The 16,913-nt window shown below is 39.1% G+C and overlaps 1 protein-coding gene across 8 annotated transcripts in view; it reads left to right on the plus strand.

Moving 5' to 3' along the window:
• Positions 1-16,913, plus strand: part of ABCA5 (ATP binding cassette subfamily A member 5) — a 65,685-nt gene that overhangs the window by 41,237 nt on the left and 7,535 nt on the right. For 4 of the 8 annotated variants that reach the window (XM_073798321.1, XM_019938684.3, XM_073798322.1 and 1 more), the window contains 13 exons: positions 126-263; positions 2,437-2,550; positions 3,874-4,044; positions 5,017-5,130; positions 5,521-5,655; positions 7,020-7,094; positions 7,872-7,963; positions 13,827-13,953; positions 14,259-14,376; positions 14,478-14,569; positions 15,334-15,509; positions 15,886-15,961; positions 16,553-16,647. In XM_073798321.1, coding sequence (XP_073654422.1) covers positions 126-263; positions 2,437-2,550; positions 3,874-4,044; positions 5,017-5,130; positions 5,521-5,655; positions 7,020-7,094; positions 7,872-7,963; positions 13,827-13,953; positions 14,259-14,376; positions 14,478-14,569; positions 15,334-15,509; positions 15,886-15,961; positions 16,553-16,647 — 1,523 coding nt within the window. Of the gene's footprint in view, positions 1-125; positions 264-2,436; positions 2,551-3,873; positions 4,045-5,016; positions 5,131-5,520; positions 5,656-7,019; positions 7,095-7,871; positions 7,964-13,826; positions 13,986-14,258; positions 14,381-14,477; positions 14,574-15,333; positions 15,510-15,885; positions 15,962-16,552; positions 16,648-16,913 lie in introns of those variants that run through there. The other 4 variants (XM_033847215.2, XM_033847216.2, XM_073798324.1 and 1 more) reach the window with 4 other exon arrangements.

Below are 16,913 nucleotides of genomic sequence, written 5' to 3' on the forward strand. Positions count from 1 at the left end.
GAACCCATTTTCAGTACAGTTAGTGAGAGTTAACTTAGCTGGTGAGAGAAGCTTGGTACATAGCCATCGTATAGTCATTTATATTTCTGTATACTGTATAATAACTCTATTTTTTTGAATTGTAGGACTATGTTTTTACTGCTGTTTTCAACGGTACTATGGTTTATTCTTTACCTGTATTGATGAATATCATTAGCAACTACTATCTTTATCATTCAAATGTGACAGAAAGCATCCAGATCTGGAATACCCCATTCGTTCAAGTAAGCAAACCTAAAAATAGGTGTGCGTATGTGCGTGTGTGCATAAAACAACTATTAAGAGCCAAGTGATAATAACCGATGAAATCTGTAGAAGTTCATCTTGTGACATCTCCTAGTCTTAAAACTTGAGCTGGGGATGGTTCACATCCTGGGTTTAGGAGTCTGTGGTATGAGTTCGCTTCATGGTCAAGGAGATTCTGTCTTGGTACTGATATTTTTGTAAAGCATGAGTAGTTTTTATATTAGAGAAGAAAAATTTAGACAATTAAAAATGAATATTGTTCATCGGAAATCTACATGCTGGGTATTGAACCTTGAGAAGTCACCCAGTCATTTTTCCTCTAGGACAGACTGTTGGATTATAGATACGAAAAGCCACTTAAGTCTCCAGGAAAACAGTCAACATTTTTCTCTGAATACTAGTATTGTTTTTCATATGCTGAAAAATAAATGGACAGATATCTTTCGGTAATAGCATTTTCTGCTTTCTGTTGCCATACTGTTTTTCAAAAGCTTTACTGAGATGTACTTCAAACACCATCTGATTCACCCATATGAATGTACAATTCAGTGGTTTTTATTATGTTCATAGAGTTTTGCAACTCTATGTTAAAAGACGTGACATACTCTATCACTCTTGCTTTTGTGAGGCATCGTATTTCTTACATTTTGGGGGTAAAGCGGTACATAGTAGTATCAGTCACCAATTTTGAGAATATAGGCAGAAGAGAGATTTTGGCTTCGTTTTGGTGGAATGGAGATATTGATTTCAGCTTTGAGCCTGTGGAGAGATTGGTTATCCTGGTGGCATTTGAAGGTATGAATCTGGAGAGATTTCTGGGCAGGAAATAAATATTTGTGATAAATATTTATTGTGATAAATAAATATTGTGTCAGCATTGCGTAGGTGATATAGAAATCATCATCGAAGTTGTAGATCATCCCTTGTGATTTTTGTTTCTGTTGTTGTGAAATATTTCAATCCTACAGAAAGTAAACAACTGTGTATATAGTACCCACATATTTCAAATGTTAGTATCTTGTTTTTCATATTTATTAAAACGTTAAAGACACAGGTGAAACCTCCAGTGCGTCCCTCCCCAGTCTTCTTTCCTCCACAGTTCAAAATGTTTAATTCCTGTGCACATCTTTATGGTGTTACCACATTTGTGTGTATCTGTAACTATTACAAAAGATCTTGCTTCTTAACATTTTCCATCAAACACTGACATACAACCATACCGTTGTTTAAAACCAGAGGGAAAGAGTGAGACTTTTTAAAGTTCCCTATTCACAGATATAATCTTGTTCATGTTCCACACTTTTTCCCCTTCAATGATGAGATTCTGTGTAATTGAGTCCAGCTGTCATCTCATTAATCTCCACTTCTTGTGCTACTCAGCTTAGACATTTGTTGGTTCTGTCTGGGTCTTCCACTGTAAGGTACCAGAGTTTGGGACAAATTCGACAACGTCATATGGCATGAATTAAGGAACTGGCTTTATTGCTAGAAACTCGGGAGGCCGGGGCCGACAGAATGCAGCCTCTTTCCACATCATCCCGTGGCATGGAGAGTGGTTCTGGGTAGTTTGCATTTGGGGCACCAGCTGTTTACTAGGTTGTCTGGGAGCATTTTCTGTCCGCACCTGGATCCACAGGCCTATTGGAGTTACGGTACCCCCTGCTGGGAATAAGCAGCTCCTGGCTCCGTAGGAAGCTGAGCTCGGGTATGACTTTTCCCAGTGGAGAAAAGGGGGGTTCCTAGATCCCAGCTGGCTTGTAGTCCAGTCCAGGTACCGGTGAAGGCATCAGGGTCATTCTGAGAGAGCCACGTTCGTTGCCTGCGTAGAACCACTGGGAGACAGGTTAACTGTGCTTCACGGACAGTATAATTTTTAACTAAGTGGTGAACCTTAATTAATATGCTGTATTATTCTGTGTACTTCCGTAAGAAAATGGAAGGACAGTAATTTGCTCAGGATCCTATAGCTGCTTAATATGTCAAACCGGTACTATAGCCCGCTGACTCTGCCACCTGTTGCTTCATGTCGACTGCTGTCTAGGGTAGGTATCCTAACATGTTTCTTCGGGGGTTTTGATAGTCTTTCAGAAAGTAGTAACATGATATGAAGTGATTCCCAGTTCTATTTCTTATTCTGTGGTTGTCTTTCAGGGAATTACAGACATAGTTTTTAAAATCGAGCTGTATTTTCAAGCAGCTTTACTTGGGGTTATTGTTACCGCGATGCCACCTTACTTTGCCATGGAGAATGCAGAGAATCATAAGGTAATGACTCAGTTAAAAAATTACAGGTGCAGTTGACTAATAAGAAATCTTAGACAAAAAGTTAGCCTACCTTGTGTGAGTGCAAGACTTCTGTGCAATTATTATTTCAAGAAGTAAATGGAGTATAAATACGTTTATTACGGTAATAGTAGTAACTCTCACTTATTATTTGAGGACCCGTCATGTGCTGGGTCGTATTCCGTGGTGTGGATCTGGATTGTTTCCAGTTTTAACTATTATGAATTAAGATCCTATGGACGTTTGCTCTAGCTTTTTGTGTGAATGTAAGTTTTCATTTCTCCGGGATAAATGCCCGAGAGTATACTTGCTGTGTCGTATGGTGATTGCATGTTTAGTTTTATAAGAAATTGTTGAGCTGCTCTTCAGGGTGGATGAGCCATCTTGCATTCCTACCAGCAATATGTGAATGACAAAAGCATGGATTATCCAAAATCATCGCGTTTGACGTGGTCTATGTTTTTATACTTATATTGAAATTTATATTTTCCCTCTTCTAATTCATTGAACACGAAAGTTGTCCATTTTTTAAATCATTTCTCTTCTTTGTCTTAACTAATATTTATAGCCCACTCTTCTCTTACCTCCTCTATGGCTAGCTCTTTCTTATAACACATTTAATTATTATGAACAGATGTTTCATAGATGACAAAAATCAACTGAATAAGATTGTTAGGTGTTTGGATTTATGAAAGATTCTTAAAATTGCAAATTAAATAACGAGAGGGTTAGGAAAACAATGATCATTTAAGTTTACTGTTTGTACACTTGCAAATGCTATTCCCTTGTGGTGATAAGAAACAGCTAACATTTTTTATACACGGGAGTGTGTAAAAGGCTTTCCAATGCATCACCAGTACTTAAGCTGAAAGCCCTGTGTAAATCAGCAGGTACTTGGCCATTTATTAGTGTTTTCATGAAAGGTCAATATTTAACAGTGAGAAACCTGTTTTTCTCTCTATTTCCACAGAATTTCCAAAGCAGTTATGTTTTGGCCGCTTACTGTTTGCACAGCTATAACCCCCATGACACCTTTTACTTTATTTTAGTTTTGTGTTTCTTAGCAGCACTGCTGTATCCTGATGCTGAAAAATTTTGTTGAAATGTTTACACCTCAGAAACAATGAGCCAGATTACAGGCTAGATAGAATTTCTATTTAGCTGTAGGAGGGCTTTTATTACCTTTAGACAGAATGTGACCTTTTTTGTTGATGTAAAATTAAAAGTTCTACAATCATTTGCTAGAGTTTTTCGTTTGCAAGATGTTTAAAATGACAATCAGTTTTTGCCTTTTTCTTTTTTTAGATCAAAGCTTACACTCAACTTAAACTTTCGGGTCTTCTGCCTTCTGCATACTGGATTGGACAGGCTCTTGTTGACGTCCCCTTATTCACGGTGGTTCTTACTTTGATGTTAGGCAGTTTATTTTCATTTCATCATGGATTATATTTTTATGCTGTCAAGTTCCTTTCTGTGGTAAGTTAACATCAGTTGTATTCGTGCTATTTATAAATAAAATGTTATTTTAAAAGGCTAGATCTTTATAAATGTGATAATTGTCTGATTGAGTAATGGTGACGTTCCAGAAAACAGAACCGACATCTGTTTAATTTTTGTGTACGATACCTATCATCAATGCAGTTTATATTGCCCTGAGTGATTTTTAAAAACAATAACTTGACCATTATGAACTAATTCCTTGAAACTGAGGTGGTCTTTCATGTACACTGCCTACTTGTATGTAATCAGGAATACTTAAACAGTCCTTCCTTTAAACGTCTTCTTGTCTCTGTGCCCAAAAATAATTTCACAGAGAAGAAGCTCTTTTATTCCATAATTTAAAGTATGGCTTCAAATACTAAGGAAGAGTGTGATTTGTATTCATATTCATATTCGTATGTCAATGACTGACACTAGATCCTTTCCTATGAATTATATTAGAAAAAAGCGAAAACAGAGCTTGGTAGGTTGGGGTTGCTGAAAGTCCGCTTAGGAGCTTTGCCAGAGGCCATCCTGACCTTACAGATTAATTTCCACCTTATAACTTAATAAACGTCTTTCTTAAAAATTTACAAAGTGCATTAAATGCTGTACAGTAAAAGGAAGCTAATAGTTGATGGAGATGATAAAGCCGTAACCAGCTATGCTTGCTTTTCATAATAACATGGTAAGAGACAGTATTTTACTTGGCATAAAAAAAGAGCTACAAATAGTATTTAGTTTAAATGGCTTATTCAAGATTGTGTTAGCAGTTAAAAACATGAGCTTTATTGATTTAGGAGAAACTCCTCAAGGAACTACAGTTTCCGTTTTTTTGGAGCGATTTGCTGAGCAATAAAACTTGAAGAGTAATTATTCCCTAACGATTTAGTGTGACTGGTATTTTACATCATATGTACGGTTAGCTACTCATATTTTTAAATAAAAATACCCATTTCTGTCTTCCAGGTTTTTTGCCTTATTGGTTATGTTCCATCAGTTATTCTGTTTACCTACATTACTTCTTTCACTTTTAAAAACATTGTAAATACCAAAGAATTTTGGTCATTTATCTATTCTGTGGTAAGTCACATTTTATATTATTTTGTCTCAGCTTTTCCTAGCGCGTTATTTGAAAGTCATGAACTCTTTTCACGGTTGTACTGAAAGGGTTACTGTGTCTTTTCTAAGTGCAGAGCTTAGCTAGCTAGCAGCGTCTGTCAGTGTGTATATTCATCTTCAGCCCCGTCCCCTCCATGAAGGGATGATATTTTGTTGCATTTAACAGCTAGCATGACAAGGATGCCAGCTACAAAAAACTGGTGTCAGCGCTCTGACACTTTCTGGCTAAGTATCTGCTGGGGTTCCAGGTTTTATTAGAAAATTAAAGACATAGTTAATGCTGAGGCACCCAGTAAGTTTGTTTGAAATTGCTAAACATCTTTTCACTTGTTTTCTCATTTTTTTCTTTAGACAGCATTGGTTTGCATTGCAGTCACCGAAATAACTTATTTTATGGGATATACGGTTGCAGTTATTCTTCATTATGCTTTGTGCATAGCCGTTCCAATCTATCCGCTCCTAGGTTGCCTGATTTGTTTCGTAAAGGTAGGTCTGTTAGGTGTTCTAGTATTTTTTAAAAAAGGGTAAATAATGACTGCCTAATCTTTGGGATCTTAGCTCTTGTACTGAAGTAGTAAAAAAAAAAAAAATGTTGACTGCTAGTACTTGATTTAAATATTATTAATGTAGCAGTAAATGTAAAATTACTGTGGAATCGTTTCAAGCATGTTTCTAAACTGCAGATTCTCAAAGGAGAAGGACTGTGTTCATTACATGGTCTTTCCTGCCCAAAACAATGTACATAAATTAGAAGTATGATCTGACTGCAGTCCATATGTGTTGGACTGGGGAGTTTGGGGGGAGTTTTTCAAGTGTACTGTACTGTACAGGGATGAGGAGCAATTTTTTTTCAAGAAAAAAATAGAGGAACAAATTAATTTTATTAAGCCTGGTTAATTGAAAACAATTTCTGTGGTTAGAAAAAAAATTAAGTGATGAATTAATTTAGGACGATTGCTGATTAATTCTACTGACACACCTCCTTACCCCTCTCCCTTCCCTTTTTTTGGCTTAAGTTTATAATTTATACCTGCTCTGATAGGCATATTTTGGGGTGAGGAAGATTTTAATCTAACTACAAAACATGGCTATAAATATTAACAGGTAGCTAATTTATAAAGAAGACGTGTTTGCTGTTAAATACATGTTTTTCGTTTTAATTGAACGTTTCTACACGTCGCAGCTAAAAGAAAATTGGTTCCTCTGCGCACAGCGCTTCTGACACCAAACGTGTGGGTTTTCCCTGACATTCAGCAGTTCTGACACTGACCAGAGTTAGCGCAGACCCCACGGGTTCAGGGCTCAGTCCCGCAGGCAGCCCCCCACTTCAGATTCCAGTCACGGGTCGTGGGTCCCCAGGCCACCCACATTCTGTCTGACTTGGACCCCTTGCAGGGGGTCAGTACTTTGCTCTAGAATTGGCTGGCAGGGCCCAGAAAGGTCCCAAGGGCAGAGCTCCTGTCCCTGTGCAGTTCGGAGAGAGTCGTCCTCCCAGCATGTTAGAGGCTTTGTGGAGGTCCCATGACCTGGGCAGGATGAACTAATCAGTCTCCACGCTCTTCTCCCCTCCCTGGTGGTGGCACCTGGGGCCGGAAGTTCCAGCCCTCTAGTCTGGCTGGTCCTCTGTCAGTCAGCCTCCATCCTCCTCTGAGAGTCCCCTCATTAGCATAGACTCAGCTGAGGTTGAGAGGGGCTTGTTTTATACAATGAGAGACACTCCTGTCCCCTCTGTCACTCAGGAAATTCCAAGGGTTTTAGAAGTTCTGTGCCAGGAACTGTGGTCAAACACCACATTTCATTATATCACAGTATCACAACCACATATAAATTTTCAAAACGTTTTGTCTTAGATTTCTTGGAAGAATATGCAAAAAAAAGAGGACACCTACAACCCATGGGATCGTCTTTTGGTGGCTGTTATATCGGTAAGAAATAGCTGTGTTAGCATGTTACCTTATGAGTGGTTTGGTCATATGGTTTTAACTCTCTTTTTAGTTTTTATTCCATTGCATAAAAATGAAGGTGCATAAGAAGTCAAGTGTGTTAGTTAATGCTAGCTAATATGCATTTCACTTACTGAATACATCCACTTTAATGTACTTGTTTTTTTCACGTCGTTAATTCTATTTAATGATAATTCTGGCTTCCATAGAAGCAAAAACAAAGCTTTTTTAAAATTATAATTTATGAAGCTGACAACAGATGAACTTTACAGAGGTAGAAAAGTATGTGAAGGGTCATTTTACTAAAAATCAACCTTGGTTTGTATTAACATTTATTCTTTTTTTTTTAACATCTTTATTGGAGTATAATTGCTTTACAGTGTCAAGTTAGTGTCTGCTGTATAACAGAATGAATCAGCTATATGTACACGTATATCCCCATATCTCCTCCTCCCTCTTGCGTCTCCCTCCCTCCCTCCCTATCCCACCCCTCTAGGTGGTCACAGAGCACCGAGCTGATCTCCCTGTGCCATGCGGCTGCTTCCCACTAGCTGTCTGTTTTACATTTGGTAGTGTATGTATGTCCATCCATTAACATTTATTCTTAACTCATTGTATGACATGCAAAAAAAAATTGTGATGAAGTTTTTCAGTGATGGAAAGGAACCTGATGTATGTGGTTTTGGTTCTGTTGGTACACGGGGAAAAAAAAAAAACCAAAATAATTCAGTCACGAGCTGTAACCTGTTTTCCTTTTAGCCTTACCTGCAGTGTGTGCTGTGGATTTTCCTCTTACAGTACTACGAGAAAAAATATGGAGGCAGATCATTAAGGAAGGATCCCTTTTTCAGGTCAGTTTTTTAAATTTCAGGTTTAATTTTTTAAAATTCTAATTTTTCTTTTTTACTGTATTGACAGAGTTGTGCAGCCATCACCATAATCTGATTGCAGGTCGTTTCCATCACCCCCAAAAAGAAACCTTGTGTCTGCTGGGCACGTCCTTCCCCCGCTCAGCTGGCCCCCAGCCCTGTGTAACCACTGACCTACCTTCTGTCTCCATAGATCTGCGTATCTTACACATTCCTTTAAATGGAATTATGCAAGGTGGGGTCTTTTCTTGTCTGGCTTCTTTTACTTGGGCATAACGTTCTGGAAGTTCATCCACGTTGTAGCATGTAGCAGTACCTCATTACCTTTTTGTTTGTTTTTGCTGAGTAATATTACATTGTAAGGATATACCACACTTGATCTATTCATCGGTTGGTTGGCATTTGAGCTGTTGCCACTTTTTGGCTACCGTGAGTCATGCTACGATGCACATTTGGGTGCAAGTATTTGTGTGGACGTATCTTTTCATTTCTCTGGGGAGGATACCTAGGAGTGGAGTTGATGGGTCATTGTGGTAGCTTTATGTTTAACCTCTTCAAGAACTGCCAGACTGTTTTCCACAGTGACTGCACCATTTTACTCCTAGGAACGGATGAGGGTTCTGTTTTCTTCACGTTGTTGCCCATACGTGTTATTGTCGTTTTGATGTTAGCTGTTCTCGTGGGTGCACATTAGTGTCTCATTGTGGTTTTTATTTGCACTTCCCTGATGATTCATGATGTGGAGTGTCTTTTCATGTGCTTATTGTTCATTTTTGTATCTACTTCGGAGACATGTCAATCTGAATCCTTTGCCCATTTAAAAAATTGGGTTGTCTTTATATTATTGAATTTTGAGTTTTTTTTAATATATTCTGGTTACAATCTCTTATCAGATATATTTTAAAATATTTTCTCCAAGTCTGTGCATTTTTTTTCAAAGGATGTTTTAAATTTGTAGAAGAGTTTTTTCTTGAAATATGGCCATTGGCACCAAATTGGTTCTGAATTTCTTTTTTATATTTCTCACGTATTTGTTTATTTGCTGAATATTCACATTCTGGAGAAAACTGGAAAGTATTGGAAAACGTACAGTGGTTATTCACTAGCCACTGGACCCGCCCCTCATCCATTGAGGCAGAGTGTCTGGCTCTCCTTCTGTGTCTTTGCCTTTATTCCTGCTCTCGTTTGGGGGGAGATTTCAGCATCCACACAGGTAACCCTTCCAACATCGTCACCCCTCAGTTTCTGATTTTCTCCAAGCCAGTGACTTTTGTCTCTGTTCCCCTTCACCCTCTGTTTGCATCAGAGCCATTGATGATGCTACATACTCATCCCGTAGAAACTCAGCTCTGTTTTAACGCTGTTTGGCAGCCTTATGCCTTTACCTACTCAGCAGCTTCCTATCTTTTTCTTTTTCTTTTTTTATTTACTTATTTACTTTTTGGCTGAGTTGGGTCTTCGTTGCTGTGTGTGGGTTTTCCCTAGTGTGGCGAGCAGGGGCTACTCTTTGTTGTGGTGCGCGGGCTTCTTATTGTGGTGGCTTCTCTTTGTTGCGGAGCATGGGCTCTAGGCACACGGGCTGCAGTAGTTGTGACTCGCGGGCTCTAGAGCACAGGCTCAGTAATTGTGGCACACGGGCTTAGTTGCTCCGCGGCATGTGGGATCTTCCCGGACCAAGGCTCGAACCCATGTTCCCTGCATTGGCAGGCGGATTCTTAACCACTGCGCCACCAGGGAAGTCCCCTCCTATGTTTTTCTTTTCCATAGTTCTTGCAGGCCTTCTTTGTATCCCTCAGATTCTCAGAGTCGCCTCAGCTCACCTCACTTCTTACTTCTCAGTGGGTGATCGTGCCATCTGTCTCAGGAAACAGAAGCACCGGATTATAAATTATAAAATGTGTACACACTTGTCCACATCTTTCGTCACTTTTGCTTTTTCCCAGCCCCAGAGGAAGGTGTCCCCCTTGTTATCCAAGTCTTCCTGTGTTCTGTCTGCTTAAGGATGTTGCTCAGTCAGCTCTCTCTTTCTGTGTCTTTCCCTTTTGGATCTTATTAGGGTATATTTCCCTTTGGTAGGGGGTCGCCTTCCTCCCATATAAAACAAAGTACTCATCAATCGCATTGAAACCTGAGTCCCTCTCTAGCTCTTATCCCCTCTCTTTCCTTTTTTCTTTTTGATCATATGTATATTTTTTATTTTTTTAGCGTTTTTATTGGAGTATAATTGCTTTACAGTGGTGTGTTAGTTTCTGCTGTATAACAGCGTGAATCAGTTATACATATACATATATCCCCATATCTCTTCCCTCTTGTATCTCCCTCCCTCCCACCCTCCCTATCCCACCCTTCTAACTGGTCACAAAGCACTGAGCTGATCTCCCTGTGCTATGTGACTGCTTCCCACTAGCTATCTGTTTTACATTTGGTAGTGTGTATATGTCTGTGCCACTCTCTCACTTCGTCCCAGCTTACCCTTCCCCCTCCCTGTGTCCTCAAGTCCATTCTCTAGTAGGTCTGCGTCATTATTCCTGTCCTGCCCCTAGGTTCTTCATGACATTTCTTTTCTTTCTTTCTTAGATTCCATATATATGTGTTAGCATACGGTATTTGTTTTTCTCTTTCTGACTTACTTCACTCTGTATGACAGACTCTAGATCCATCCACCTCTCTACAAATAACTCAATTTCGTTTCTTTTTATGGCTGAGTAATATTCCATTGTATATACATGCCACATCTTCTTTATCCATTCATCTGTCGGTGGACACTTATGTTGCTTCCATGTCCTGGCTATTGTAAATAGAGCTGCAATGAACATTGTGGTACATGACTCCCTTTGAATTATGGTTTTCTCAGGATATATGCCCAGTAGTGGGATTGCTGGGTCATATGGTAGTTCTATTTTTAGTTTTTTAAGGAACCTCCATACTGTTCCATAGTGGCTGTATCAATTTACATTCCCACCAACAGTGTATGAGAGTTCCCTTTTCTCCACACTCTCTCCAGCATTTGTTGTTTGCAGATTTTTTGATGATGGCCATTCTGACCGGTGTGAGATGATATCGCATTGTAGTTTTGATTTGCACATTTCTCTGATGATTAATGATGTTCAGCATTCTTTTATGTGTTTGTTGGCAATCTGTATATCTTTTTTGGAGAAATGTCTGTTTAGGTCTTCTGCCCATTTTTGGATTGGGTTGTTTGTTTTTTTGATATTGAGCTGCATGAGCTGCTTGTAAATTTTGGAGATTAATCCTTTGTCAGTTGCTTCATGCAAATAATTTCTCCCATTCTGAGGGCTGTCTTTTCGTCTTGTTTATGGTTTCCTTTGCTGTGCAAATGCTTTGAAGTTTCATTAGGTCCCATTTGTTTATTTCTGTTTTTATTTCCCTTTCTCTAGGAGGTGGGTCAAAAAGGATCTTGCTGTGATTTATGTCATGGAGTGTTCTGCCTATATTTTCCTCTAAGACTTTGATAGTGTCTGGCCTTACATTTAGGTCTTTAATCCATTTTGAGTTTATTTTTGTGTATGATGTTAGGGAGTGTTCTAATTTCATTCTTTTACATGTAGCTGTCCAGTTTTCCCAGCACCACTTATTGAAGAGGCTGTCTTTTCTCCATTGTATATGGGCAGAACACTCCCAAACTCGTTCTACGAGGCCACCATCACCCTGATACCAAAACCAGACAAAGATGTCACAAAAAAAGAAAACTACAGGCCAATATCACTGATGAACATAGAGGCAAAATCCTCAGCAAAATACTAGCAAACAGAATCTGACAGCACATTAAGAGGATCATACACCATGATCAAGTGGGGTTTATCCCAGGAATGCAAGGATTTTCAATATATGCAAATCAATCAATGTGATACACCGTATTAACAAATTGAAGGAGAAAAACCATATGATCATCTCAATAGATACAGAGAAAGCTTTTGACAAAATTCAACACCCATTTATGATAAAAAACCCTCCAGAAAGTAGGCATAGAGGGAACTTACCTCAACATGATAAAGGCCATATATGACAAACCCACAGCCAACATTGTCCTCAATGGTGAAAAACTGAAACCGTTTCCACTAAGATCAGGAACCAGACAAGGCTGCCCACTTTCACCACTATTATTCAACGTAGTTTTGGAAGTTTTAGCCACAGCAATCAGAGAAGAAAAAGAAATAAAAGGAATCCAAATCAGAAAAGAAGAAGTTAAGCTGTCACTCTTTGCAGATGACATGATACTATACATAGAGAATCCTAAAGACACTACCAGAAAACTACTAGAGCTAATCAATGAATTTGGTAAAGTAGCAGGATACAAAATTAATGCACAGAAGTCTCTTGCATTCCTATACACTAATGATGAAAAATCTGAAAATGAAATTAAGAAAACACTCCCGTTTACCACTGCAACAAAAAGAATAAAGTATCTAGGGCTTCCCTGGTGGCGCAGTGGTTGAGAGTCCGCCTGCCGATGCAGGGGACACGGGTTCGTGCCCCGGTCTGGGAAGATCCCACATGCTGCAGAGCGGCTGGGCCTGTGAGCCATGGCCGCTGAGCCTGCACGTCCGGAGCCTGTGCTCCGCAACGGGAGAGGCCACAACAGTGAGAGGCCCGCGTACCACAAAAAAAAAAAAAAAAAAGAATAAAGTACCTAGGAATAAACCTACCTAAGGAGACAAAAGACCTGTATGCAGAAAATTATAAGACACTGATGAAAGAAATTAAAGATGATACAGACAGATGGAGAGATATACCATGTTCTTGGATTGGAAGAATCAACATTGTGAAAATGACTATACTACCCAAAGCAATCTACAGATTCAGTGCAATCCCTATCACACTACCACTGGCATCTTTCACAGAGCTAGAACAAAAAATTTCACAATTTGTATGGACACACAAAAGACCCCGAATAGCCAAAGCAATCTTGAGAAAGAAAAACAGAGCTGGAGGAGTCAGTCTCCCAGACTTCAGACTATACTACAAAGCTACAGTAATCAAGACAGTATGGTACTGGCACAAAAACAGAAATATAGATCAATGGAACAGGATAGAAAGCCCAGAGATAAACCCACATACATATGGTCACCTTATCTTTGATAAAGGAGGCAAGAATATACAATGGATAAAAGACAGTCTCTTTCCTTTTATAGCCAGAAAGCTTCCACCTCCGGTTTGTCACCTCCTTTCTCATGTCCCATTCACTCCCTAACTCCTGCCATCTGGCTCCTGCCCTCACCTCTTGGCTGCTCCTGTTTGTGGTAAGGTAAACTAACGGCTCCTCTCTGTCTGGTAAAGTAGGCTCACCCTCTTTAACTGATCTACAGCCTTAAATGTGACTGACTTCTTCCCTTAAACTTTTCTCCTCTTTCTTTCTTTTTTTTTTCCCATAATGTCAACTTCTATTTGCCTCTTTACCTCTCTTAATAGTACTTCAGAATTTCCTTTGGAAGCGCTCTTTCCTCTGCCCACCTTTATGGTGTTGCTGCGGATGCTGACTTCAGCCTCTCTGTCCACGCTGCCTGGGTCATCTCATGTACACCCAAGACGTAAATTCTTTGAGAGCAGGGTCTGTGTTGGGTTTTTTTAAATCTTTTTTATCTTTCTGTGAACTAGTGCTTGACACATACTGGTTATAAATAATTGTTGAATAAATGAATGAATTTAGATAATATCATCCAAATGATGTCAGTGAGTGAAAAATAGCTCTGTAATTTCTACCTTTAAGAGATAACTGATCTCCGACAACAGATCTCATGTTGCTATATTTTTTTCAGTCTTTTCTCTATGTAGTGCTTCAATTTCTTACCATTTTAATTATTTGAAAATCTATTTATACTTTCAGGACCCTTACAACAAAGTCCAAAAGTAAGAAGTTTCCAGAACCACCAAACAATGAGGATGAAGATGAAGATGTCAGAGCTGAAAGGGTGAAGGTCAAAGAATTGCTGAGCTGCCAGCGCCACGAGGAGGTAACTCAGTCTCTCGTGCTGAGCCGCGTGCGGTGAGCAGTGAGCAGCCCCTCTGCACAGGGTTAGCCTCGAAAATTGTCCCCTTATATGAATCGATTGCCAGGAAGTTTGTCTTTGAAAAAATATGTTTGTCCACTTTCTTTTGAACAAGCCATTATTCCCGTCATAGATGGATAGTTATCTAGGCAGTATCCCTTATTAGCAAATATAGTTCTTACGACACGGCCATGAGCTGTGTACGGCCTGTCATTGAACGATGGATATCTGAGTTATAACTCTTTTTCAAATCCTATTTCCCTTATTAGAAGCCAGCCATTATGGTCAACAATTTGCATAAAGAATATGAAGACAAGAAAGATTTTCTTCCTACAAGAAAAATAAAGAAAGTGGCAAATAAATATGTCTCCTTCTGTGTGAAAAAAGGCTGGTATTTAATTATTTTTTCTTGAATAACTTTTCTGGAAGAGTAATTTTCATTCTTTAGTTTGATTTACATATGACAATTTTTCTTTTAATTCCTTTAGGAGAGATCTTGGGACTATTGGGTCCAAATGGTGCAGGCAAAAGTACGATTATTAATATTGTGGTTGGTGATATAGAACCAACTTCAGGCCAGGTATGGTATAATGGTGTGGGATATATTGAATATGATTTATATTTTTAATTAAAATAAATTTCTTAGTGACAAATGGGATTTTTATGCTCAAATTTCATGTTTTTAATATTAACTTTTTAGGATAGCTTAATCAAATTATGATCTTTTTGGTTATCTGTGAGAATAATGTACATAGTCAAATTTGCATGCACACATGCAGAACACACACATGTACAGTATTTCTGCTTTTATGCTGATTACAAGCATGGGTGATTTGTCCACTGACTTAATAGAAGCCCGTTGTATTAACTTCAGGAAATAGAGGAGCTAACCTTGACCTTGCCGTCAGCTAGCCTTCGATCACACCAGCCACGCTGGCTCATTCTTTGCTGGAAAATGCCGGGCACACTTCACTCTTCTTTTACCTTAGGTTTTCCTTATGTTGGCTATTCCTTACCCCACAGAAAACCAGATGAGCAAATTCACATGTTCCCTTGGCTCAGAAAACGCCTTTCCGTGGGGCCCCCTGATCCTCCTGGTTAAAACGGGCCTTGCCTTCCCACCCAACCCTGCATCCCCGGCCACCTTTCCTAGCCATGTCACTCATCTCTGACGCAGCCATGTGTGTCGCTTCTTCATCAGAAAAGGGTGAGAATCTGACTTGCTGTGACCCTGACTTTAGGAAGTCAGGAGTTTGGAAGGAGTTTGAATTAACCCACTTGCCACTTCCTTTACGATGTAAGTTAAGCAAAAATAGTCATTACACTTGGTTTATATTTCTGCAGGTATTTCTAAGAGACTATTCTTCAGACCCAGCTGGAGATGATGATTCCGTACAGTGTATGGGCTACTGTCCTCAGATAAACCCACTGTGGCCGGAGATTACATTACAGGAACATTTTGAAATTTATGGAGCTGTGAAAGGAATGAGTGCCAGTGACATGAAAGAGGTCATAATTCGGTAAAATAATTGTCTTTAGAGCCCTTTTGTTACCTGGAGAAAGGTTCACATGCCACGGCTTTAAAATTTCATAACAGGCATTTCCGTGGATCATAATTTTCATAGAAGAAGGTCATTAATTTTTCATATATTCTTTACCAAATTATGACAGCCATGAAAATGAAAAGGAAACATTTTTATTTATAAATACAGAATGAATGTACCTATAAATGTCATGAAACCTATTTTAAAGTGAACCTTTTAATCAAGATATTAATTTATTTAAAGTGAGCTTCAACAGAGTAATTGTTCTAGGGAAAAAACAGTGTCAGTGATCACTTTATATTTGTATTTATGTGCATCATGGTACACTCATTTTGTATTGTGTATTTTGCAGAATAACAAATGCACTTGATCTAAAAGAACATCTCCAGAAAACGGTAAAGAAACTACCTGCAGGAATCAAGCGAAAGGTACTTTTATTAAACGACAAGCGTGTGTACAGTCTGGTGCCTGGTAGACTTTCTTTTTTCTTTTCTTTTCTTCTTTCACATTCTATTTTTTTTTAACATCTGGATTGGAGTATAATTGCTTTACATTGTTGTGTTAGTTGCGGCTGTCTAACAAAGTGAATCAGCTATTCGTATATATATATATCCCCATATCCCCTCCCTCTTGCGTCTCCCTCCCACCTTCCCTATCCCACCCCTCTAGGTGGTCACAAAGCACCGAGCTGATCTCCCTGTGCTATGCGGCTGCTTCCCACTAGCTAGCTATTTTACATTTGGTAGTGTATATATGTCCATGCCACTCTCTCACTTTGTCCCAGCTTACCCTTCCCCCTCCCCTTGTCCTCAAGTCCATTGTCTACGTCTGCATCTTTATTCCTGTCCTGCGCCTACGTTCTTCAGAACATTTTTTTTTTTTTTTTGGATTCCATATATATGTGTTAGCATACGGTATTTGTTTTTCTTTCTGACTTACTTCACTCTGTATGACAGACTCTAGGTCCACCTGATAGAGTTTCTTATAGCCTCCCCGCGCTCCGTTTTCTTTCCGTCCAGCTGTGTTTTGCTCTGAGTATGCTGGGGAACCCTCCCGTTACTCTGCTAGACGAGCCATCCACAGGTATGGACCCTAAAGCCAAACAGCACATGTGGTAAGTATGACGTCAGGGACGCTTGAGACCCATTGTGCTGTGGCATCATCACGGGTGGTTTTGTGTTAGTCACATACATGTATCGATTAAAAATCCTGCACAAAAGGAGAAATCGTAATTAAAAATTTCTCGAGATGCCCTTAAACTTTTTAAACCTGATCATATTTTTCATCAGCTGTTAACAGTATATTATGTGTGCCAGGACAAAAATGAGAGTACTGTTGTCTGAATAGTTTTTTAAAGGCTTTTTTTCCTGTATAAAGTAA

Source organism: Tursiops truncatus, chromosome 20 (assembly GCF_011762595.2).
Source record: "Tursiops truncatus isolate mTurTru1 chromosome 20, mTurTru1.mat.Y, whole genome shotgun sequence".
Lineage (NCBI taxonomy): Eukaryota > Metazoa > Chordata > Mammalia > Artiodactyla > Delphinidae > Tursiops > Tursiops truncatus.